This window comes from Talpa europaea (assembly GCF_964194135.1).
Source record: "Talpa europaea genome assembly, chromosome: 13".
NCBI lineage: Eukaryota > Metazoa > Chordata > Mammalia > Eulipotyphla > Talpidae > Talpa > Talpa europaea.
This window is the reverse complement of record NC_140080.1, coordinates 20,066,118-20,090,068: the sequence shown is the minus strand read 5'-3', so window position 1 is coordinate 20,090,068 and position 23,951 is coordinate 20,066,118. Positions and strand designations below refer to the sequence as shown.

Sequence of the window (23,951 nt, the reverse complement as noted above, 5' to 3'; positions counted from 1 at the left end):
AGTTAACAAGTCATTTTTCTTAATATGCCTTACCCTGAAAGAATATTGTGAACTAGGATGTGCTAGCATGGGATTCATTTTCTAACTTTTGACTCATAAAATTTCCTCAATGTGGAGGAAAAAGCAACTTTTTATCAATATGAGGAAATCTTTTAAATGTTCAGAATACAAACATAAAAAATATGATATTGATAATGTATTTACCTTTTAAAATTTTTTGCCTGACATTTTTAATGTAGTGCATAACTTCTTCAGTATTTTGAAAGTTTACCTGAAGGAGTCTATGTGATTTTGGTGGAACATTATGTAATCATTTATTTTTGCTATTCTGTCCAAAATTAGGAGCTTATTCTCCAGTTCATCTTGAATTGCTTGGCAATAAGTATCTACAGTAAATAAAATACATTAAGTAAGAACCAAACTATATTAGTACTTCCTAATAGTGAATGACTATGTCATGCATATTATCTGCACATAAAGAACATATTGTGGTAATTCATCTGCTTTTTTAATCTAGAACTTACTTTTTTTTGGTTTTTGAGGCCATTTCAGAGGGAGCATTTTGTTACCTGAAAAAGAGCACATTGTTATTTTGGTGATTTTTCCCTTTCTTCAGTTACACATAAACTTTCCCCCAAATAAAATATAACACTTGATTGGAGGCTGTGGAGTCAAGTAAAATATTTTCAACTATACCAAACTTGTTTCCAGAGGCCAACACGTTTGTCATTCTTGTCCTCCCTTCACAATTCACTTTTTACTATGAAATCTACCATTATCACAGAACCCAGTCAATAATGGTTAGCTGATGAATTTGTCTTCAACTAATTTATGATTACAACTTTCTGGGCCTGCTCTGCCCTCCCTCTTGTATGTGACTTCCTATCACAACTGTTTGCCCACACCCTTTCCTAGTTTTCCGATTTTCATGTTAGGTTCTCTTTATCCCAACTTCTGTTGGCTTTATTGGCAGCCTAGGACCCAGTCTTGAGTCTCTTTCTACACTCACTCCTCAGATGCTTTCATCCATTTTCTTCTTGTTATATACAGGTTATTACCTTTTGCGTGTTTCGTATGTTTATTTACTTTCTTACTGTGCTTCTTCCCTGGATCCTACACTTGACTATTCAGCTGTGTACGTTTCACTGCCAGCTAATTGTCTAATATGGAAGTCGAATTTAATGTGTCTGAAAGTAAACTCTTTATCCTGTGTAAATTCGTTCTTACTAGTCCCCATCTTAGGGTACAAACCAAGTCATCTGTGACTCATGCCACATCTGGTTCATTAGTAAATTGTCTAGGCTCCATATTTAGAATGTATCCTGGAAATTAACTACTTTCATCCACCTCGGACATTACTCTTTGAGCAATCACGATCTCTCAGATTGTTATAGTTCCTTTTTGATATCCCTTCCAACATTCTTTGCCCCTCTTTGGAACTCTACTAAGCCCCCTTCCCATCCTCAGGATCTACAGATTGTTTTTCAGGGATACTTTCTGGTCTCTGCCCTAAGTGACTTGATTGAGGCCTTCTAGAACCACCATATCCCAAACAGTGACAGCTCTCCCTGTCCCCATGCGCTTACTATTCACTCATCTTGCTTTTTCTTTATGGCATTTGCCTATTATTGCATCAAATATCCACTTATATGTTTTCCCTCATAATATAGGTGTCATAGGACTTTGTGTTTTGCCCCATGTTTGGTAGGCACGCAACAAATATTAAAGTTAAAAGGATTATGATTTCAGGTACTTATACATTTTTGAGTTTGAGCTAAATGGGGAACACTGGCATGTTCCTCAGCTATTTGGGTATAGATATCTGAAAACTTGAGGGGAAGTTTGACTTTGCTCTATAAACCTGGCAGTTCTTGGTGTATGGTACATGAGCTCACACAAGGAGGTTATGTAGTACGTGAGGAGATGGCATCCGAAGCCAAACCTCGCGAAGACCAGTGTTCACTTTCTGTTTTCATAAGTCTTTTGATGTGTGACACTCAGGATTTGGCAATTATTAGTGATTTAGTTAAAAATGGAAGGCATGCGTAACACGTTTTTGTAGATGAACCAGTAGAAGGTGTTAGAGTTAACAGAGTATATAAATGATTATTTGGTATGCTATGCCTAAGTCATCAAAGTTTAACTAGGGCAAATGGCAATTTCTACAGACTAAAACAACCACTTGTACAATTGGTATAATTACATATTTACTATATGTAATCAAAAACCTTGGTGATTTGCCTTAACATTAACAATGTGACTAGGCTCCCCAAACATAAATGTACTTTTTATACTAAGTGAAATCACATCTGGTTACCACTCTTTTGAAGGAACTTGGATTTAATCTGCAGTCTAGATTCTAGACTAAGATATTCGCAATATGGAAATAATATATAAGTTGAAACTTTTGTTTATCTTGGATAAGAATAAAGAGGTAGAAACAAGATTAAAGGTTGGGTTTCTAAAAAACATGAAACCAGGACTTTTTTGACAGGAGTAAAGAGATCAGGATGGGTCTTGGGATCTAGAAACCAGCTGGTGACAAGGACGGAGAAATTGGTTCAGAAAGTCCTATTAAGAATGATCAGTCGGGATGTAAAAGATAGAAGCCAAAGTATGTGGTGAGCAGGTAAGAGCACTTATCCTGAATGGGACTCAATTTGTAAGAACAGAGCAGGGCAGGCCTTTATGCCTATAAAAATTGGGGGGCTGGGCTAGGCGCCAAGCAGGGATTCTGGCTGCAGAAGCAGTCTGGAGACTGAATGCCACTAAAGATATCCAAGCAGAAGCTGGCTGGGCCTCCTGCCTTAAAGTACAATGAAAGGATTTCTGGTTTGCATTGGTAGATCTAATTCATGCTTTTCCTGTTCTCAGCTCCTGTTTCAGTAAAATAATATTTGCCATTTTGAATTTGGGAGAAAGTAACCTATTGTATTTTAGGTGACTGAATATACGATTCTAGAAGGAAAGCTTCAAAAAACCCTGATTGACTTAGAGAAGCGCGAGCAGCAGCTTGCCAGTGCGGAATCAGAGGTACTGTATTCATGTGGCATTTAGCTTTATTTTGCACAGTTCATGGAAATTGCCTTTCAGACATTTTGGAGAAAACTGCTCTTCAAGTGATAAAAGCATATCGTCCATGTTAGAATATGAAAAATTGGAGAATACTCTTCATTACCTGAAATGCTTCACTGTTACTCAGCCACCTTTGACTGACTTTAGCAGTAGTGGAGATTTTTGCTTAACTGTACCGTTATATGAGGGAATGGATAATTGCACCTAGAGAAGAAAGGAAATGTAGCCCACGTTCAGGAGCCTAGGAGTCTTATTTTGTTTTCAGGAAGAAGGTGATTATCCCTCTTCCTGGTCCATTAAAGGTCAGATCCCAGGAACAGGAAAAATTAGGTTAATAGTATTGCTAGTTTTGATCTGTCAGGTCTTACTAAATTTTACTCACCAAAATACTTAGATTTCTGTAAAGGCTGTTTCAAAGTATTTTCTTCTAGAATCCTAAATTTATGCTTCTTAAAATTGTCTTAGCATAGCACCCTAATTTTACCTTTTAGCAACTAAACTGATCGAGAAATCTTAGAAAATCTATAAAAATTTTGTCATATCATGAATACTTGTTCCCAATACTAAGACTAATTAAAGATGTTTCTAAAAGAAGAAATTTGGACGTTGATGTAATTTCAATCTTTTCAGTAACTAAACGTGAAATATTAATACCACAAAGGATATGAATTCTGGACATTTTACTATAGATGATGCTATTGAACAGTACAGTGCAGCTGGTAACAAGCCAGGCTCTTAAAGATGCACTTGTTTTAAGCTTCAAAGAGAACGAAAGGAGCTGAAGTCCGAACGTGAGCGGAACCTGCAGGAGCTTCAGGACTCCATCCGGAGGGCCAGGGAAGATTGCACTCACCAGGTAGAACTAGAGAGACTGAAGATCAAGCAGCTAGAGGAGGATAAACACCGACTTCAGCAACAGGTTGGATCAAGTACCTTGTATACCTTTACACTGAGTGAGTTTATTTGTATTCTGGAAATTAAGGGTTTTTAAAGAACTGTTTCTGTTAAGTTAGTTACATGTTCTTTTCCTAATTTCCGGGTAAGGACTACATTCATTTTCCTCCCCTTACAATTATAGTGCTTGAGACTGCACTATATTTTAGGTAACTCTCCATTGAGAATCTCTCTGATAAACATGCAGGAGTTGGCCAAATAATCTTTAAAATAGCTTGTAGTGCTATGTAGATTGTGCTATGGTGCTATGTAGTTGTAGTGCTATGTAGATTGTGAAATTCATATGGTATCAAATTATAAGGCCAATAGATGATACATTAAAGTTACACTTAGGTGAGGGATGAAAACAGTCATATCAGGCCTATCTGTAATGCTCAGTTGTTTATACTTGACATGTCATATGTAATAAAGTGTCACTATTTTTTAGGGTGACTTTTTCATTTGCTACTGAATGAAAATGTTTTCATGACACTTGTAAAATATATATGAATAAATAGCAAATATAAATTTCTTACATCCTTGTTCATAAGATTCAAACTTTTTTGTTTGTTTTAAAAGTTTAATCTTTTTAATCAGTTGATTTAGTAGATTTTTAGATTGCTAATTAAATAAATTTACTCAGGTTAGTAATAATTCTCCTAGTTTCTAAATTTCCTACTGTGAACATGTCTTAGAGAATTTAGTTTAACAGTGACATTTATTTCCTAACATTAAACTTTGCATATTGTTTTTACCATATAGCTATAATGCCTTTTTTTGTTAATACAGCTTAATGATGCTGAAAATAAGTATAAAATTTTGGAGAAGGAATTCCATCAATTCAAGGATCAACAAAACAACAAACCAGAAATCCGTCTACAGTCTGAAATAAATCTTCTCACCTTGGAAAAGGTACCAATGTCAATTTTTGGTAACATGATTTGTCCAAATGATCACTTTATAAAATCAAATGATATGTGCATATGCAGTGTCATAACATCACTCTAGCATTCTAAACTCAAATAAGAACACATCAGAGGCTCCAGACATACGCTTATGTCAGTTACAGCTTACCAGAGTCGTTGGTTGCAAACAGAGGAACTAAGTAGGAGGAAAGGAATTCACAGATGAGGGAAGCAAGGGATGGCCTGGACTGTCATCGAAGTGTCTGCTCCTTGGTACCGATGGTGCTGTCACTGCCATGGTGCTTGATTCAGGGCTCCCGACCCTGGTGTCGTACTGTGGAATTCAGCTTTGCAGAAGCCATTTTGAATTCTCTCTCTGCATATTACTGTGTTTTAGACTCAATGTTCCAGACAGAAGCATTCATGAAATCATAGGCCTACACTCAGCCTTCCTTTCATTTTTCATGGTGGAAAGCCAGTCCTGCCTCTCATTACATGGGGAGTCCCACAAACAAAAATAATGCTTAGGGTCTAGGCATTGAAAAGGTGTAATACTCAGAATAACAACTTAAGTTTCATAGTAAGTGCTCTTGTGTTTTATGCTTTGATAGTTTCTAGACAATAAAATTGTGTCTGCCATTGCCTGCCTTATCCCACTGAAGGTCTCCTTGCCTTTTCTCTTCTGTAGATGCAATCAGTAGGGGGCACTATCAGAAAAGTGGTACATTGCATTTGGGAAGTTGACTGGATATTTCTTCCTTCGCTGCTTACCCTTATTTTCTGTGGCTCTCCTTCCAGCAATCTTCACTGTAGTTGTAGCTCACTAGGCAATCCTAGTTCTGGGTTCCTTGTCAGTTACCACTAAACTTCCTGGTCCTTCTTTTTATAGTTTCTCCTGCATAGCAAAGGTAGGGGTTTCCCACTCCTGCCAATGACTGCGTTCTCTTACCATATCCTCTTTAATATTTCTGCTCTTCCAATTTCTGTATAACCAGCTTCCGGTATTAAATTACCTCTATTTGAAAGACCCAGAGTGATTTCGGGTGTCCTGGCAGGATGGTGATTGATCCAGTGAATTTTTCATTCTCTGCAATAGTGTGTGCTATTTATGATACAATGCTAAATGCATTATGAATGATTAAAAACTGTTCAGTATAGAGTCAAGTAAATAGCAAGTTACAAAAGGAGACAAGGAATTTGCCCAAATAATTATAGTGAAAGCAAAATGATAGCAGTTGCTTCTACTGAAATGTGCACATTAACTATAATGAAGTGAGATTAAATATGAAACCTATGAGTTAAACTTTAAACAGATAAATATGTGGATGAGGATGTTCCGAAATATTGTTCAGAAGTATAGGGGGAAAAGACCTTAGAAACTAAGTTAAACAATTTGTATTTCATCTGGTAGGAAAAGTCAGAGATGACTCCCAAGCTTATGATTGACTTAGTGCTGTTAATGGAAATGAAGATTTTTGAGAAGAACTTTTTGGATCGGTGGAAGTTGAGAACTGTGATTTTAGACATTACATTTGTCATGCTAGCCAAGTAATCTAAGTGGAGAAGTAGCTAAGGTTGAGAAAATTTGAGGGAACGTTCAGCTTCATGGACAAAAAAGTAAGGCAAGGAGGCTAAGAAGATTTAAAGAAGAAATAAAGCCAGTCTAGTGCAGTCAGTGCCCAAAAAGAGAGGAGTTTCCAGAATGAGGAAGCAAAAATAATCTCATGAGGGAAAAGTCTTGTGTTTGGCAGTTAAGAAGTTACTGACTTTGAAGAAGTCAAATTACAGAGTGCTAGAGAAAATTTGGCATACAAAGTAAAGAAAAACACAGGCCAACAGCCTAAGACTGTTGAGAAAAGTGTATTTAGTGTAGGAAAATTTGAGAGTACTTTTAGATTGAGGGTAAGAGATTGATACCAAAGAGAAACTAGCTCTAAGATGAGGGGATGGCTGGAGCATAGATAGAAGAGTTAGTCTTTAAACAGTGTTACTTCTTTCAAAGGGTGAACGGACAGAAGATTCGAATGCTAAAAAAATGAGTTAAAACTATAAGGCCCTTTTAAGATCTCTGCTAAGAGCCAGAAGTTAGAGGGCTTTGATCATACCTGACTATTTGCTAAGGTGAAGGAAGTAGAGGTAAAGTTGAGTGCTGACCAGTGTTCATTGTGGAAGTGACTGTAGCAACTGCCAAGGGGAATTCTTCAGCATTATTGATGGAAAAAGGATTGCAGTTGAGGTTAATTACGTATTTATGAAAAAAATTTTATCAGTCCCGTTCTAACAAAGTTTAGAATAGTTTCTTTCCTTTCCCCAGTGAATACAAGCTGGCAAAGGTGCCCTGGGCTTAGAGACTGGTACAATGAAAACCAAAGAATCTAAGCTTGGAGAAGGGCCGCATTTGAAATAATACTTGGTCTGTGTTGGGAGTAGGACAGGACAAAGGTCAAGGACCACAGAGGTTACTGAAACTAAAAGTGTATAAAGGCAAAGATAAAAGGTCAGATCATGAAGGGGATGAGCTAGATTTTAAGATCTGGGAGACAAGCCTAGATAGTGAGAAGTGCGAACCTAGCACTAAAATTATCAAGGAAAGTGGGGAACGTATTCAAGAATGGCGGTTTTCAAACTTGGGTTCAAAGCCCCTCTGAGGATCACTGTGTCAGATTGTATTCTAGAACCTGTCACCTACTCTATCAATCAGAGCACTTGTGCTTTTATTGGCTTCTGCTTCCTTCTTGAGACAGCTTTTTCCTACCACCACCACCACCATTTAGAAACCAAAAAATAGGGCCTCCCCGGTGGCACAGCAGGTTGAGCGCAGCGCTGTGAAGCTGTCTGCAGCCTCTGCAGCGCCAGTTTGATTCTGGGCTGGTCAGGGAGAGTCCCACGTGGCGGGACAGGCCTCCTGTCTCGCCCGCTGCTCCCCTCAGCAGTTATCTCATCCGTCTGCCTGTTCTGTTCCCCACTCTGTCTCTGGTGACTCCTCTCACCCTCCCGCACCTCTGGCCTGTACCCCGGTTCTTGTATAGAGATAAGTAAATCTTTAAAAAAAACCAAAACTTGAAAACCTCTAACTCTGGAACTCAAAGATGATAGTGAAGAGTACGTACAAGTGAGCAGACTAGGTGGTTGTGAAGAATAGTGTGTGTGACTAAACCAGATTTTGAAGTTCACCTTTGTGGAAAGGTCACGGTAGAATAGTAATCAGAACATGGCAAGACAGACCTAGAGCTTTGGACACTGGAACCTTTTCACCTTGGTTTGAATCCTGATTCTTCCACTGACTAGCCTGTTGCCTTGGGCAACTTTCTTTGCTTCTACCTATTTCCATGTCTTTTAAATGGGAATTATACAGTTGATTACAAATATCAGCATATTTCATCTGTTAAGGGCTTAGCACCAAATCTGGGAACAGAATTGGAAGAATAACATCTTTACATTAAAAAACAAAACCAAACCATTCAGCTAGTGTCTATGAGATGTGTATAGAGACAAGTCCTGTCTCTTCAGCTGAAGGCCCATATAGTCAACTATTTATTCACTATCTTTTTGTGAATGTCTCAGGAGTTGTCAGACTCTTTTTTGACTCAGGATGCCTTCACATTCTTAAAAGTACTTTATAACTATTTGCTATTGCTGTATTAGAATTTAAAACTGGAAATATTTTTAAGTACCTATTAATTCATTTTTGAGATAAGCATACTTTTTAAGTGAGAATTATTTTGAAAACAAAAATTGCAAGGAGAGTGTCATTGTTTTACTTTTCTGCAGATCTCTAATATCTGGGTTAGTAGACTGCTGAATTCTACTAGAAGCATTCGGTCTGCTGTACTGTGATACAGATAAAATCTCCAGAAGAGTACCGTACATGCCTAAGAATGGCATATCTCAGAAATGTAAAAAGCTAATAAAATCATCTCTCCTGCACCTGATTTCTTGCAGTGTTTGCCTCACAGTTTCTGCAGCCTGTCAACTGCCATGCTGTCTTGTGTGCCTCCTCTTGTCCTCCATTCTATCTAATTGCAAGGGCTTGCTGATTCTGAGTCTTCCATATCTGGACAATATCATCCTTTCTCTACCAGCAAACTTGAGTCCAGATAGATGGTATTTCTGTGTTTGTAAATGAGTTCTGTGATACCTGCCAGAAATTTTTGGAGCACTCATCAGACAATATCTTGACTCTCACAAGCTCTCTTAAATAGTGTAGCCTATAATATAAATAACCCCATAGGAAAAAATTCATGATTATAAATTCCTTCCCCTTCCATCTGCACTTCTACCAAAAGAATAAAATTCACTAAGCATGGAAAGTATCAGTACTACTATGAAATTGTTGAAAGAGAAAATCAAAAGCCATAAAGAGACCAGTCTTTAGGCTGTACTGGTTGTAGATAGAACAGGTTTGAAGTCAAGATAAGAGATGAGAAAATTCCAAACTAAGGATAAATGAACTCACAGACCTAATGGATTTAGCCAGCATGTTTTAGTGTTAGTAAAATGAGCCTTCTCTTTTAAAAATTCTTTGTAAATGTTTTGGGAGCCAGAAGAGGGCAGAATCTTATTTCTCAACTACAAAATGAGAGCTTTTTTCATTTCTGATGGCCTGCTCCCTTCAAGTAACAATTATTCCCGTTTTCACTGCAACAGTCTAAAATTAAGTTAACATTAAGACATACTTTGGTTAAATGTAGTTCTGGATTCCCTTTTATGAAAAAAATTAGTGATAGCTTTTGATTTTCTTGTAGCCAGGAAATACCTTTTAGAGAGTATAAAAATAACTGGGACTTTTGAAAGCAAAATTAGGGAAACAGAATTTAGTAGAACATACAGAGATTGAAAAGACAAGCTAAAATTTATGTAATTATTTGAATATGACCATGTGCCCATGCTTACATTAGGGGAAAATGAGACAAAGAAATGATAGCAAGAGAAAGAGTTCATTATCCTTTGGTGAACCTTACTTTTTAAAGGGTCGGTAATGTAATCGAGGGGTACCGTAGTGTCGTAAATGACTGTATAATCATATGCTAGGGAATGTACTAGAAACTGTGCCAAATCAGGACAAAGAAATCATTTGTACACTAAACAAGGAGGATGCAGACTATGCATACTATATTTTTCAGTAGCTTGACGCCTAGGCAACAGTCAGCCTCTACACTGTACAGTAAGGAAATAGAGTGAACTGCTCAAATGGTTTATAGGATTTGTAGACAGAACAAATCTGAGGCCACGATGACAAGATCCCACAGTAAGGTAACAGTTCTTTGTTGCAGATTAGCTCTGGGAGAAGGGACTAGAGACCAAGACAATGCCATTTTCTAGTAGAGAAGTTTCAGGTCTACTCACAGTAAGGACTCTGTTCACCCAGAGTCCTTTAATGTCCTGAAATTATGTCAAAACTTTGCTGTGTGTTTTTTTTCCTGAGAATTGGGTCCGTATATTTCTTTCGAATCACAGAGGCATCTGTGTGCTTTAAAAAAAAAAAAAACCCAACAATTTAGGAAATAGCGATTTGGTTATAGGAATGAATTAAGACAGTGAGGTTTATGTCTCAGATTTGCTGACTACAGTTTTTTTTTTATTTATTACTGACTATAGATGTTTTAAATTAAGTGTGCGTAACTGTGCACGTGTGCATTATTTTCATAGTCATGCTAAAACTAATCTAACTTACCCAAACAGGTTTTTCTGATGGACTCTGTCCATTGTGTATGAACAATCTCAGATTCATCCCTGTCTAGTCCTTGTCTCTGGGCCTATCCCAGACCTCTAGACATTGATTGCTTTTGTAATGAATACTAGTCTTTCATCTCATAGCTATAAAGAGATTTTTGCTATTCCTCTGATATATGTCCCATTGTTAAAATACCAAGTAACATGTATCAATCTTTGGGGTGTAAGTGGAAGAGATCGTCTTTGATAATCTGAGTATTATTCAATTTAAGACATATGAGTCTAGCTGTGAAATGTCAACACATTTAAATCCAGGCACTAGGGATTTATAAAGCAGAAAAGACCTTGACTTCATGAACTCATATATTACTGTAGAGAATGTTCTGGTCCTTGTGTGAAGGAAATTTGGCAATTTGCTCTTCATTTTATTTTCATATGAGTTTTCTCAAGTTTGAATTTTTATGTTGTGTTGTTGCTTTTATTTTCCTGCAAAACATTAGGAATTGTGTGTATGGGGAAAATGGCTTTTTTTTTTTATATCAATTAGAGCAGTTTAGAAAACAGCATTTTACTGTAACTCTTGCACATTATTACATTATCACTTAAATAGTAAATCTATCTGTTGGCTGCATGAATTTGTTTGGTCCTTTGTTTGAAGCATTGAGAGAGTACATTCCTAATCATAGCCAAGTTGGCTGGAGTTCATGCACAACAGATTGCCTGCTGCAAGTATAAATAACCTTATTTTTTTTTAATTGAACCACTTTGTTGTTTTTCTTTATATATTTGACGAATAATGGAAAATAAAAGTTAGATGAGTGTTATTAAGGAGCATTATTTTTCTTATTCTTGGGTTTACTTTCACATTCTTAAAATATTTCTGACTTTGTACTCTCTTCGTAAAGTGCTTTCTGATAAAACATTTCACTATTTTCAGCATTCTATGATTTTTGCCAAAATATGGTCATGAAAGTATCCCTGCTAGCTTGCTTCACTCGAAGAGAAAATTCAACATAATGATAGGCCTCCAGAAAGAATAATTTGGTTTCTAAGACTTAGACTGTTAGCTAAATTGGAATGCTGTTAGAACTGTTTTTTGTAAAAAATGTATTTTCCACTCTGATCTTTATGTAATATACAGGTTTTAGATACATTTATAGTAACTGTCTGGAGGTTTAAGACTAATACAGTTCTCTTTCGTATAGACTGTTAGGCAATAAAAATACAACTATATTTTAAACAAGAAAATGTTCATGTGCCATAATATTTATAGTAAATTATGTAACAGCTTTAGATGATGTCGTACGTTACACTACATAAACTCTTTTCTTAAGCCAGACTCTTTGTATATATTATCTTTCAGTGATTGTACACAGTGGTATAGTGTTTCACTTGATATGATTTTAATCACTGTTAGGTTGAACTTGAAAGAAAGTTGGAATCTGCAACTAAGTCTAAACTACATTACAAGCAGCAGTGGGGACGAGCTTTGAAAGAACTTGCCAGACTTAAGCAGGTATGTAGTAAATAGCTAATGATGGATTATCCTATCTTTTCCACTTGATTCTTTATAAGTTTACATATTTGGCAATAACTGTTATGTTCACATGGCTGCATTTGAATCTTCATGTGCTGTATATTTGAGATTAGGGAAGATTCTCATCATAAAAACTTCTAGCCCCCCCCCCCCCACCTTTTCTAATTGCTTACTATCTTCTTCCTCTGAGGAAATTAAGAATAATTTATTTTATTTACTATACTACCTTTTTCCTGAATATTAAATTTTTTTTCATTGGGATTATGTTTCTGGGGAGAAATCTAGGGATAACTTAAAAAATTAACTTGTCCTGAAATTTAAAAACCATTAAGAAAAGAAATCACAGGAAATTTTTGCATAATTTTACAAGCATTTAAAAGTGATAGTTTACCAGATTGTTCTTTTTTCCCTCTTTCCTGCCACAACATAACAAACAGTGTTAATGAGAGATTAGATTCAAAATAAAGTTAAGATTACTTTACCGGCTTTAGCCTGAATGAAATTTGGCACATAGGGTATTTCAAATTTCTATTTTTCTTAAAGTGTCTCTGTAACTCTCAAATACTATTAAACTTTTTTTTTGTGGTGTGGTATACTATATGTTTACCACCTTCATTATGAAGTGTGTACTAGACTGAGAAGTAAAAAGTACTATAGTTGCCTTAATACAACTGAAAATTTCAGCTTGTTCTAAGTGTATGTAGAATAATGTTACATAAAGAACATTTTATACATGCATACAGGACTAAGGATAAATGAGTGAAAATCATATAGTACTGAGGGCCTCCTATATCCAACACATTGCCCTAGATTTATAGTTATAAGCAGAACAGAGACCTTTCCCTCAGGGAGCTTGCACTTTAGAAACAGTAAATATTACATTTATGGTTATTTCTTCCCTGACTAATCATAAGAACCCTGAAAACAAACAGTTCTGTGGAGGGAAGGGAGAGTACATGTATCATAGGATGAGGAGGTATGTGAGATGGTTCTCTGGAGAACTGGTTATGATTTAGGAAAGCAGTGGGGGAAATGGAAACATAATGAATAGCATGATTATAGCAAAGCAGTAGGAGCTCAGGAATCACAGACTTTGCTGGGAGACCAAAGGAGGGCCCATTTTAGAGGTCAATTCAGGTGATAAGGATAAGAACTTACTGTTTGTAACTTCTTGCTTAGTGGAAGAAACTGGAACCTGACAAGGAGAGTGTTTTAAAAGACATATGCTTTTGGTAGATTCTATGGAGCACTATACACCTGATTGGAACATCAGGCTAGAACATCAGAGATGATGCCAAGGGTTCACGCTTCCGTGTCTGGAAAGTTGCCAGTATCGATAGTACTGTTATCGTAAGAAATTGAGTAAACAATTAGAAATATGGATCTGAGGTTGGCCTTAAAAACACAAATGAAGGAATCCTTTGCAGAGGTAAGAATTCTATCTGCCAGAGCCTTGATGATCACATTTAAGAAGAAGGAAGACTGGAAGGAACAGAGAGTATATGGGGAAGCAGAAGAGAGTGCTGCCACTGAAGAAGGCGTATGGTGAAGGAGAGGGGCTAATGCTGTTGGTATTCATTTTAATGCATTATCAAAATCAGTAATAAAAAGAGAAAAGTGCTAGCTGTTGATTAGGACTTTGCCTTTGGAGAAGTAAGTAATATTATACTTGCTGTGCTTCTTACAAGTCTCCATGCAAGAACTTTTTTGAGTAAGTTGATCTTTAACTTATAATCATATGTGTATATTGGCAGGTGACAGTTGTTTTCATTTTGAGGTGATTTTTAAAACAAACAATGTGCTGAACAGAAAGAACCCTCCAAGTTCACAGTTATTAGTGAGATACTAGGGTGGTCTTCTTTAAAAGTAGATTCAATGCAAAATGCTGCCACCCAAGGACCCTGCCTTCCTAACACAGGCATCTTGGGACACTGTGGCTGTTTTTTAGCTCCTTCCCTTTAATCCATCATTTTCTGTTTACCCTTTCTTTGTATTTTGTATCCTCTTGCTCAAAAATCATTATGAGTTCAGTGATCCTTGCTTTCTCATTGTAGACCAATTTTATTCCTTATCCCACAAACTTTCTGCTTTAGAAACACTGTAAACAAATTTCAAGGTCACTGGGAATCATTGATGTTCTGCAGACCACATTTGAGATGCAACACTTCAAGAGGTAATGTAATAGACCTTGGGATCACCACAGCGAATTGTGCTCTGTGATGGCTTTCGGAAGATTAAAATTAATAACTTCATCAAATTGGCACAATTCATATGTGTAAAAATTCAGTTTCTTCTACCACTTTTTATTAAAAACACATTTATTGTGTTTGAATATAAAATTGGAATGCTCTATCTACTTTTGTTCAGAGGATTGTTTGTGCAACTTCTTGTTTAAATTGGATTAGTACCATGTTAATTTTACATTGCCTCTGGTGAATAGCCACGGGGCTATAATCTCTGCCAGTAATTTGTCACAGCAAAACCCTCTGGAGGGCCATACAAAACATTTGTGTAGTAGGGATTAAACTGCAAAAGCCATATCTTAGATTGTTAATAAATGTTAATGACAAAACCCAGCTGGTGAAGCTTGGAAATAAGATCTAATGCTTGGTGCCTATTGCCAGAAGAATGTTTAAACAGAGATTTCCATTACTCAAAGGTGACCTAGTACAGTCAATTTGTGAATTAAAAATCATAATCTTCTAATTAGTTAGGAAAAACTCTTTTCTTCTGATTCACAACCATAAAAGTCTGTGTTTTCCAGTTGTAAACATTTTGTTGTTTTATAATTGGGTAGGCGACAGTTATAAAATAAGTTAAGCGTCACACAAAAATGGGCCCTAGCTTAGAACACTGGGAAGCGATAGCCATACATTTGGGATTTGGTATCATTGGTACAATGCCTAACACGGACTTTATAAAGTTCTAGTTGTTAGACATTTAAGGGGCAATTAAGATTGCCGCTTTGCTCCTGCTATTCTAAACAACATTTCTTGACAACTGAGAGTAGGAAGAGAGCCACTACTTTTTAAAAATAAATGAATCATCACTAAAAAAAAAAGCATACATTTGTCGTAGAAATTTTCACACTTTTACTATGTCACATATATTAAAACTAGGTATGCATGTTCCCAGGACAGAAAACAGAACTAAGATTTTGGGTAGGATGTGGGTCCCTTACCATATTTGTGCACAGTAGATCTGTTTAAAACTAAGCTGATATATTTAGTTAAAACAACACAGACTTCATTGGCTGACATCAACACTATCTTGTCCAGCCTCCTGCTTATCCACTCAGAGTAATTAATTTGATTAATTTATAAGTAATTTAGCCAAGGATGGGATGTAAATCTTTGTTTAAGAAAACAGTTGGAGGTCCAAGTCTTGGTTAAAAACTGTGTCTTGAAACCATCCAGGCCCTCCTACTGACTTGTCAGCTCTGGGTTATTTTCAGAAAACTTTACTTGAGTTCCTTATAAGTTTGTTCCCACAGACTTCCATGGTGTGTGTGAGTGGGAGAGTAAGTAGTGGCCACTTTTTAGCCATTGTTTAGTCTAGTATATGTGTGTTTACATCTCCTCTCTGGATTTATAGGCAGCCAAGGCAAAATAAAGATTATACTCACTTGATTAAGGAGCCTTTAACCCAGAGCACCTGGCAGCAGAGAGGATGTCTTTCACTAGCCTCTAGTTTTGTGTGTGCATGTGATTATTTTTAATGCTGGATACTTGGTTAAAAATGCAAGGCATCGAAGGGGTTTTCTGATGTTTTAGAGCTGAAATACTTCATCTTTCTTAAATGTTCTATTTCACCAAGTAACCTAAAATCAAATAATTGACTAGGTGTAAAATGAGATATTTCAAAGCAACAACAGACTATTCTTTCATAAACTGAAAGGTGGGGGGCTGGACTATGTAAGAGTACTGCCGTTTCTTTGGAAGTCCTCTGTGCGTGCCTTTTCTCAGCTGCATCCTGTCCAGAGGAAGCTACTTTCTCATCCTGATATTTGTTATTAATTTGTTTACTGATAAACACTTTAATTGATGTGTTTCTTAACCTTATATATATGGAATCTTTCTTTGTTCTTCTGACTCAATTACTTGAGATTTTAGCTGTTTTGATGCAACTACATAGAATTCATCTTTGCTGCTTTTTAAAACTTAGACATAATATATGTACCAAAATTAATTTATTTAATCCTGTAGTGGACATGCCTTTCCCAGCTGTCTTATTTTGTATGTGTAAGGCACATAAGAGTTTATAGCTATTATATCTTAGTGGTAGGGTTGCCCATTTCTTCAGTTTCACTAAATATTGCCAAAACACTTTCCAGAATGGTTGTTCTCTACTACTGACGAAGCATATTTTGGTGTTTATTGTCACTTGCAGGTCTTATCTGTGCCTTTTTATGTCTTTGGCTTAATAGGAATAAATTAGGCTTTTTGGATTTTGAAGATATCACTCACAAACTTTGATATAACTACTGTCACTATGTTCTAGAAGTGGTTATCTGATAGTGAAAGAAATGTATTAAAGCCATGGAGTCTTTTGAATTGTGTAGAAGTTCTGAAGCTGAAATTTAAGAATTCAGTAGCTGAACTACACTGACTACCTTTTGTGTAATAATACCTGTCTTAGTTCATCTGGGTTGCTGTAACAAAGTACCACAGACTGGGTGATTTATCAACCAAAATTGTGCTTCTCACTGTTGGGGAGACTGGAAGTCTTAAGATCAGGGTGCACGCGTGGTCACGTTATGTGTCTCCTGTCACCCTGCTTCACATATTAAACGGCCATCTTTTTGCTCTGCCCTCAAGTGGCAGAAGGGGCTACAGAGCTCTGTCAGGCCGCTTACAGAAGGACACTTTAATCCCATTCATAGGACTTGCCCTTATGATGTAATCACCTCCCAAAGGACGGGCCTACCTCCTACCACCATCACACTGGGACGTTCTTTGGCTGTAACGTAAGTTTTCAAGAGATAAAACATTCAGCCTATGACAACTGCTCAAGAGAAAACAGTGTAGGGAAGAAAGCATTATTTGAACATGTACCGACTGAAAATTTTATAAAAGTGAAAAAGATGTATTTCCCAGATTCAATGAACTATAAACAGGATAAATAGAAACCATAGGTAGATATATAGTATACTAAAATTATCAAAAAATACAAAGGAAACATTAAAGGCTGCAGAGTTGTGTTTCGAGAGTGAAGTAATTCTTGAAATAATAACTTAAGGATGTTATTCTACTAAGAAGGTTAACAACGTAAAATGCTATATCCAGTGAAAATGTTCTCCTTAAATGCAAGTGACATGAGACTTTTCAGGTTTACAAAAGTTGGGAGGATTTCTGGTGGCAAACCAGAAGTTGAATGAATACTTCAAGGTGTTTTTCAGTCAAAGGGAAAATGACCACAAATGAAATCATGAGAATAATGGAGCAATAGAAGGAAATAGGAGTAAATATAGGTAGATGTCGATTGTAGGAAAACAATAATCACATCACAGTGTTTGTAGTTATTTTTTTTTTAGTACAGGGAACACAGAATATGTTCTCTGACCACGATAAGTGAAATAAATATTTTGAACTGAAAACAGTGAACATATCACAGCATATACTTAAAGCTGTGCTTAATGGAAATGTATAGCCTCAAGTATGCTTAGAAAGTAAGTATAAAATCTATCCTCTAAATATCCCTTTCAACTAGAAAATGGAAAGGAAATAGTCGAAATGAATAGAAATGCATGAAGTAGGAAAATAAAGACTCCAAAAGTTTGTTTCAAAAGGAACCACTCCCCTCCCCCCCAGATCTTGTCAAAGCCTATTCAAGGACAAAAGAGTACAGGTGCAGACTCAGTGTCAGGTATTAAAGGAGGGCAGAGGGTGGGGCTCAGAACTACAGATCCCAGAGACATGTAAATGCTCTACATATAATGACTTCAACTTGGGATTTTTAGAAAATGTTTTAGGAAAAAACATTAATTTCATACAACCTGGTCTAGAAACTAAGAGCAAAAAACTCTTCTCACAGTTTTAAATCAAGCCAGTATAACCTTGATCCTAAAATATGACAAGACTTACAAGAATGAAATTGGCCAATCTGTCTCTTGAACATAGATATCTGCAAACAAAGGTAAAGGAATATTTTTTCCACCTTGAGAGAATAAAAGAGCAAAACAAATCAGGTGATCATATCACTAGATTCCAATACCTAGTCATAATTCTTAGCCAACTGAAAATGAACAGCAAAGGACCCTAATATTTACAGATGCACTAGTGCCCTATGAGCAGCAGTGTGAATTCTTAGTATATACCCAGTAGAAACGCCTGCAAATATGTGCCAAAGGACATATACATGAATGTTCACATCAGCTTCAAAATACCAAAGTGGAAACTAACCCAAATGTCCCTCAGCAGTGCAATGAATTGTACTTTAGTCAATGAAATGCCAGATAGTCAAATGAGTCATCAGCTACACATTGTACGAACCTGAAAATGTCATGAAAGCAGCCTGACAGAGTAATGCGTGCTGTCCAGTACGGTTTACATGAAGTTCCAAAGAGTCAAAACTTATTTGCAGAGTTAGAAATCAGGGAAATAGTTATTTCTGGAATAGACACAGTGGTTAGTTACTGGTAGGTAACAGACTTCTGGGGTTCTGAAAATCTTTGGCTTCTTAATCTGAATGGTGGTTATGTGAGTAGTTCACTTCGTAAAACCTTATCAAAATGTACACTTGTGATTTTTGTGTTATTTAATAAATGTTTAGTTTCAAAAAGATGACACGTACCTATTGACCCAGCTATCCCCTTGTGGCGGTCTGTCCTAAAGAAAGAAGAGCACCTATCCCTAGGGAAATATGTACAAAGATTGGGGGACTTAGGCTGTTAGAGGATAGGTGGACCACGGCATTCCGTGTGGGGCCCAACTTGCCTGTTCTTAAGAGTAGTGAATACATCACAGAATGTTCTGTGAAACGTCACATTTTAAAGAAGTTTTATGTGCAGATTTTTTTATGAACCCAGAGAAAAGAGTGGGAAGACATTAGTACCTGAGGTAAGAGTTGGATTAATGACCACAGCAAGGACAAATATTAAAATTCTCTATGTACATCTCTGTACGATTAACCATTTCTTCGTGGCTGCTCTTCCCAATGGTTCTTGAGTAAACTCCTATTGTTGACAGCTGACTCTTGCCATCAGTCAGTCACTGATTGGGCCATGAGTACTTGTAGCTTATGAGGAAGTAATAGAGTTTTTAAAGAGGGGGGCCCTCCCTGGTGGCACAGGGGGTTAAGACGCAACCTAGGAAGCTATCTGTAGCCACTGCAGCACGAGTTCGATCCCCAGCTGGCCAGGGAGCTACCCACATGGCGCGGCAGACCTTTCCTGACTTGCCCGCTGCTCCCCTCAGCAGTGTATTTCAGTCAATGTGCCTGTTCTGTTCCCCACTCTGTCTCTGGTGAATCTTCTCACCCCCTCCCTCCACCTCTGGTCTATACCCCAGTTCTTGTATTCATAAATAAATAAATCTTAAAAAAGTTTTTAAAGAGAACCTGGGCTTGGGCCTCCCCTGGTGGTGCAGCGGTTGAGCACTGGGCTGCGAGGCTGCCCGCAGCCTCTGCAGCGCCGGTTCATTCCCTGGCCGCAGCGAGGGTCCCACCAAAAAAAAAAAAGAGAGAGAACCCAGGCTTTTCTACATAATATGTGACTCATAGAATTAACAATGCCTGGCTTTATCATGGTTGTTGTCAAACAGAATTCTGTGAGGGTCACGTGAAATACATTTATTCCATGCATTTGAGATCTGACTTGTTTCTTTGAAGAGGGAGCAAGAAAGCCAAATGGCTCGTCTTAAAAAGCAGCAAGAAGAATTGGAGCAGATGAGACTACGTTACCTGGCTGCTGAGGAAAAAGATACAGTGAAAACTGAACGACAGGAGTTGCTGGATATAAGGAATGAATTGAACAGGTACAGGAACTAAAACATTTTTCATATAAACATGACATTTCAAATAGGGCAATCTTCTCATTCATCATTGGTATAGGGAAAGCGGAACATCAAGTCTTTTAAGATTAAAGTAAGTGAATATAGTTGCTTGTAAAATAGACAATGCCAAAGGCCACTGCACTCTAGGTTGTTGGTTTTTTTTTTTTTTTTTTTTGCAACAAAAGTAGCTAGATTAAATCCTACTAGCTTAGTTATTTCCATTCGATAGCATTAGTACTAAAAGTTACATAACTTTTGTGACTACTGTAAGATAATTGCTACTATTTCAAGGTAATTGAATATTCTGAATTTTAATTGCTTAAAGTATCACACATTTCTAATGTAGTTACTTACATACTGAACCCTTGCTATATTCCAGGAGCTATTTTAACTGCCTCATTTTTTTCAGTTTTCACAAAACTTTTTGAGGAAGATATTTTACCCACTTTAAAGATTCAGTACCCTTTCCACGGTCACACAGCTGGTAAATCAGGAGATGAGAATGTAAATCTGACTCCAGAGGTTGCATTTTTAACTTCTGTGCTTCCGTGGCCTTCTCTCTAGTTTTGTGTTCATCATAGTTCTTGCCACTGTAGTTAGGGATATTCACAGAAGTTATGTTCCAACTCAGCCACTGACAAAATCAGCTCTGAAGTGTTCTTATCAATGTGTAAAAACACTTTAATGGAAATCACCTCCTAGAGACTTCCCGGTGGAATGTGACCAAGAAGTGGTTAGCAAAGTGAGAGATAATATACCGGAAGAGAAGATCTTGGACAAAGTACTACATTGCCATTTTCAAATATCTGGAGGCCTTCTGCATTAAAAAAAGTAAAGACATTATCCTCCTGAGCAGGAACATCGCCAGTTATTGCAAAGTGTAAGGACACATACTGAGTTCACTGTAAGAAATAATTTCTAATGGGTCTACAAAGCAGAGGGTCCCTCGTGACAGGAAGTGTGAGTGGAATGCAGATACAGCATTTGTGAGGGAGAAAAACTTCCTTGATAACTTTATGGGCTTCAATGGCAAGGTTCTAAAATCTTAGTTTGATCCTAATTGATGATATGCATTTTAGTCTAGATTTGATAGGGACTATCAGTTATGTAAAAATTCCTTGTGTCCTTCATGCATACACACATGAACAAGGAAATGGTTGAACTTGCAGGTCCAGAGTTTGCCATTATTTGTCATTAATTTGCTGAGAGGACCTTTTCCTCCCAAGAGCTCTAAAAGATAAGGGTACAGGCCATAGCTAGATAGAAATCTTCCCTTATCCTTCCACATCAGCTGCTAAATTTGATGTTAGTATCCCATTAATAATTTGATTTCCACCCTAGTCCCAAGACATTGCTGTCACTATTTAGACTTTCACCCTTAGAATGAATGGAGATATTTGGCCGCCGCCTCAGACTGCATACTTCAGCTTCCTGTTCTTTTGTGGGAAATCTGAGGTTAATTCTGCATCATCTGAACAGACTACTCTGTGCTACCAGCGGTCCCTTTCTGGGGCCCAGTCTTCTTATGTGGCAAAGCCTCACCACCCTGCCTCCCTACCTGCTCCTCCACCCCTGATGTAAATTCAGAAGCTGGTCTTCAGAGTAAATAAGCCAGTGAGATCTAAACCATCAAGAAGCAGGGTCTTACACTCAACTGCTGGATCTTATTTAGGAAACACAAAGTTTAGAAGTAGTTGCAAATTAAACCAGCCAACTGCACAGAAGAGTATAGTGATATCTTAACATTGTAAATTAAATTCAAACATAGTCCGTGTCCAAACTTAGCCTTGTTATCACCCAGTGATTATACTAAGTGTACTCTCCATATTCAAGGCAGTGTGAATAATGACATCCCATGGGAAATACTCAAATGCCAGGCTGGATGGAATCATCACAGTTGACTCACACTTCCTGTCACGAGGAACATTCTGCCACGAGGAACATTCTGCTTTGTGGACCCATTAGAAATGGATCTAATACTGAACTGAAGTTCTTGTACTGAGCTCAGTATGTGTCCTACTACTTTCCAATAACTGGCGATGATTCTGCACAGGATAATCGTTTGGTTTTTTTTTTTTTTTTTTTGGATACAGAAGGCCTCCAGACAATTGAAAACGGCAATCTAGTACTTTGTCCAATTAAAGACATTAATGCAAAGTCTTAAAATGTACATGCCCTTTGAACTAGACATGCACATTTACAGAATTTCGTTTTTTACAAACAATTAGTGATATGAATTCCACAGTAGTAAAGACTTTTCTTTTTGATTCCCTGCAATATCCCGCAAAGCTAGTAGTGTTTGGTACAAATGAGTATTTGACTGACTTCAGAAGAAAAACTCTTCTTCAACAGCAGCGGGTTTAATAACACCCTAAATGTCACGAGTGAAGGCTGACGGGATCATGGCACGAGTGATGCAATGTCATGAAGCCATTTAGGAGAACACTTTATGATACAGGGAAATATTAATTAGCTTCAACTATTTTAAAAATATACAGTATTATAGACTAGCTTCTCAGAAGAATACCTATTTAAAGTGTATTTTAATTAAGAGAATTAGGGGAAAAATGTTCCAGCTCTGCGGTTGTCATGTATTCCATAATTAGAAAAACAGGTATTGTTTTTCAAACTCCCTTTTCTCAGTGCGTGCCAACTCTGAGGAGCCAAGGGGAACGCTGGTTTTTGTTTTCCTTCTGCAAATATTACTAAAAACGTATTTTACCATTAATCCTTTTTTCTTTCCAACTGGTATTGTTAGGAAAACCAAAACAGTATCGGTTGCCAGCTAGAGTGGCATTTGTTCTTGACTTCTCAGGTTAAGACAACAAGAACAAAAGCAGTGCCCGGATTCCAAAGAGATTGCAAGTGGAAAAGTGGATCGCCCACATGGCAGTGCACTGGAGGAAGGTTTGGATGATTATTTGACCCGCTTAATAGAAGAAAGGGATACTTTGATGAGGACGGGGGTGTATAATCACGAGGATCGAATAATAAGTGAACTCGACCGACAGATCAGAGAGGTTTTGGCAAAAAACAATGCTGGTAATTAATAACATTTGGACCATCTTTACAGAGACTCTACGTCAAAATTTTAATTTCATTGACATACCCACAAAAGAAAGGGAAAATAGGTGTTTTAAGATGCAAATTTCAGGTTTTTATGAACAAATTTTTGTATGTTGTTGTATAGTATTTATTTGCTTGTATTTACGCTACCTCTCCTGTTTTGGTTTTATTTGTAATTGCATTTTATATACTCAGACTTTTTAGTGTTTCTCTCATAATTTATAGTTTCATGGCTAACTTTCAAAGCCGCTTTTCACTAATTTTTTTCAAGGAGAAATGACTGCAATAATTTCCAGTTATGTAATTCTTCCTTTTGAGCCAAAAGAGTATATTTTGCACTTTAAAATGCTGTGTCCTATTCACATGAACGTAGGTATCTTAAAAGTTGAGACCACTAGTAAATGATGTAACCAGTTTTATTTAATTCATTTTTAAATGATCTGTCTGTTTAACTTGTGACATTTGCAAGTGACACCTTTGAAAACAGAAAGCAGGATCAATGCAGAAAAGCCATGTGATACGCTGAATGACAAACAGTCATTTATTTAAATAAAGTTAATAAAGATTAAAATTGTTTCAAGAAGCATTGAATTTTCAAAATTTAACTTTTAAGAATAGACAAAAACAGCTTAATAAGGTCTTTTCTGTCTCCTGCTCAAGATTGTTATTTTTAATAGAAATACTACTTAACTCATACCCTCGGTAACATAACATGACCACAGACAACAGAGACTTTTAGCTAAGACAGTAGAGTGAAAAACTCCCCCTAAT

The 23,951-nt window shown here is 37.0% G+C and overlaps 1 protein-coding gene across 3 annotated transcripts in view; it reads left to right on the top strand.

Annotated features, from left to right (window-relative positions):
- CEP120 (centrosomal protein 120) overlaps positions 1-23,164 on the top strand; it is a gene marked incomplete at both ends in the record, with an annotated part of 59,249 nt that extends 36,085 nt beyond the window's left edge. For all 3 annotated transcript variants that reach the window (XM_084252007.1, XM_084252006.1, XM_084252005.1), the window contains 6 exons: positions 2,941-3,033; positions 3,833-3,994; positions 4,798-4,920; positions 12,004-12,102; positions 19,951-20,096; positions 22,930-23,164. In XM_084252007.1, coding sequence (XP_084108133.1) covers positions 2,941-3,033; positions 3,833-3,994; positions 4,798-4,920; positions 12,004-12,102; positions 19,951-20,096; positions 22,930-23,164 — 858 coding nt within the window. The remainder of the gene's footprint in view (positions 1-2,940; positions 3,034-3,832; positions 3,995-4,797; positions 4,921-12,003; positions 12,103-19,950; positions 20,097-22,929) is intronic.
- Positions 23,165-23,951: the final 787 nt, after the last annotated feature.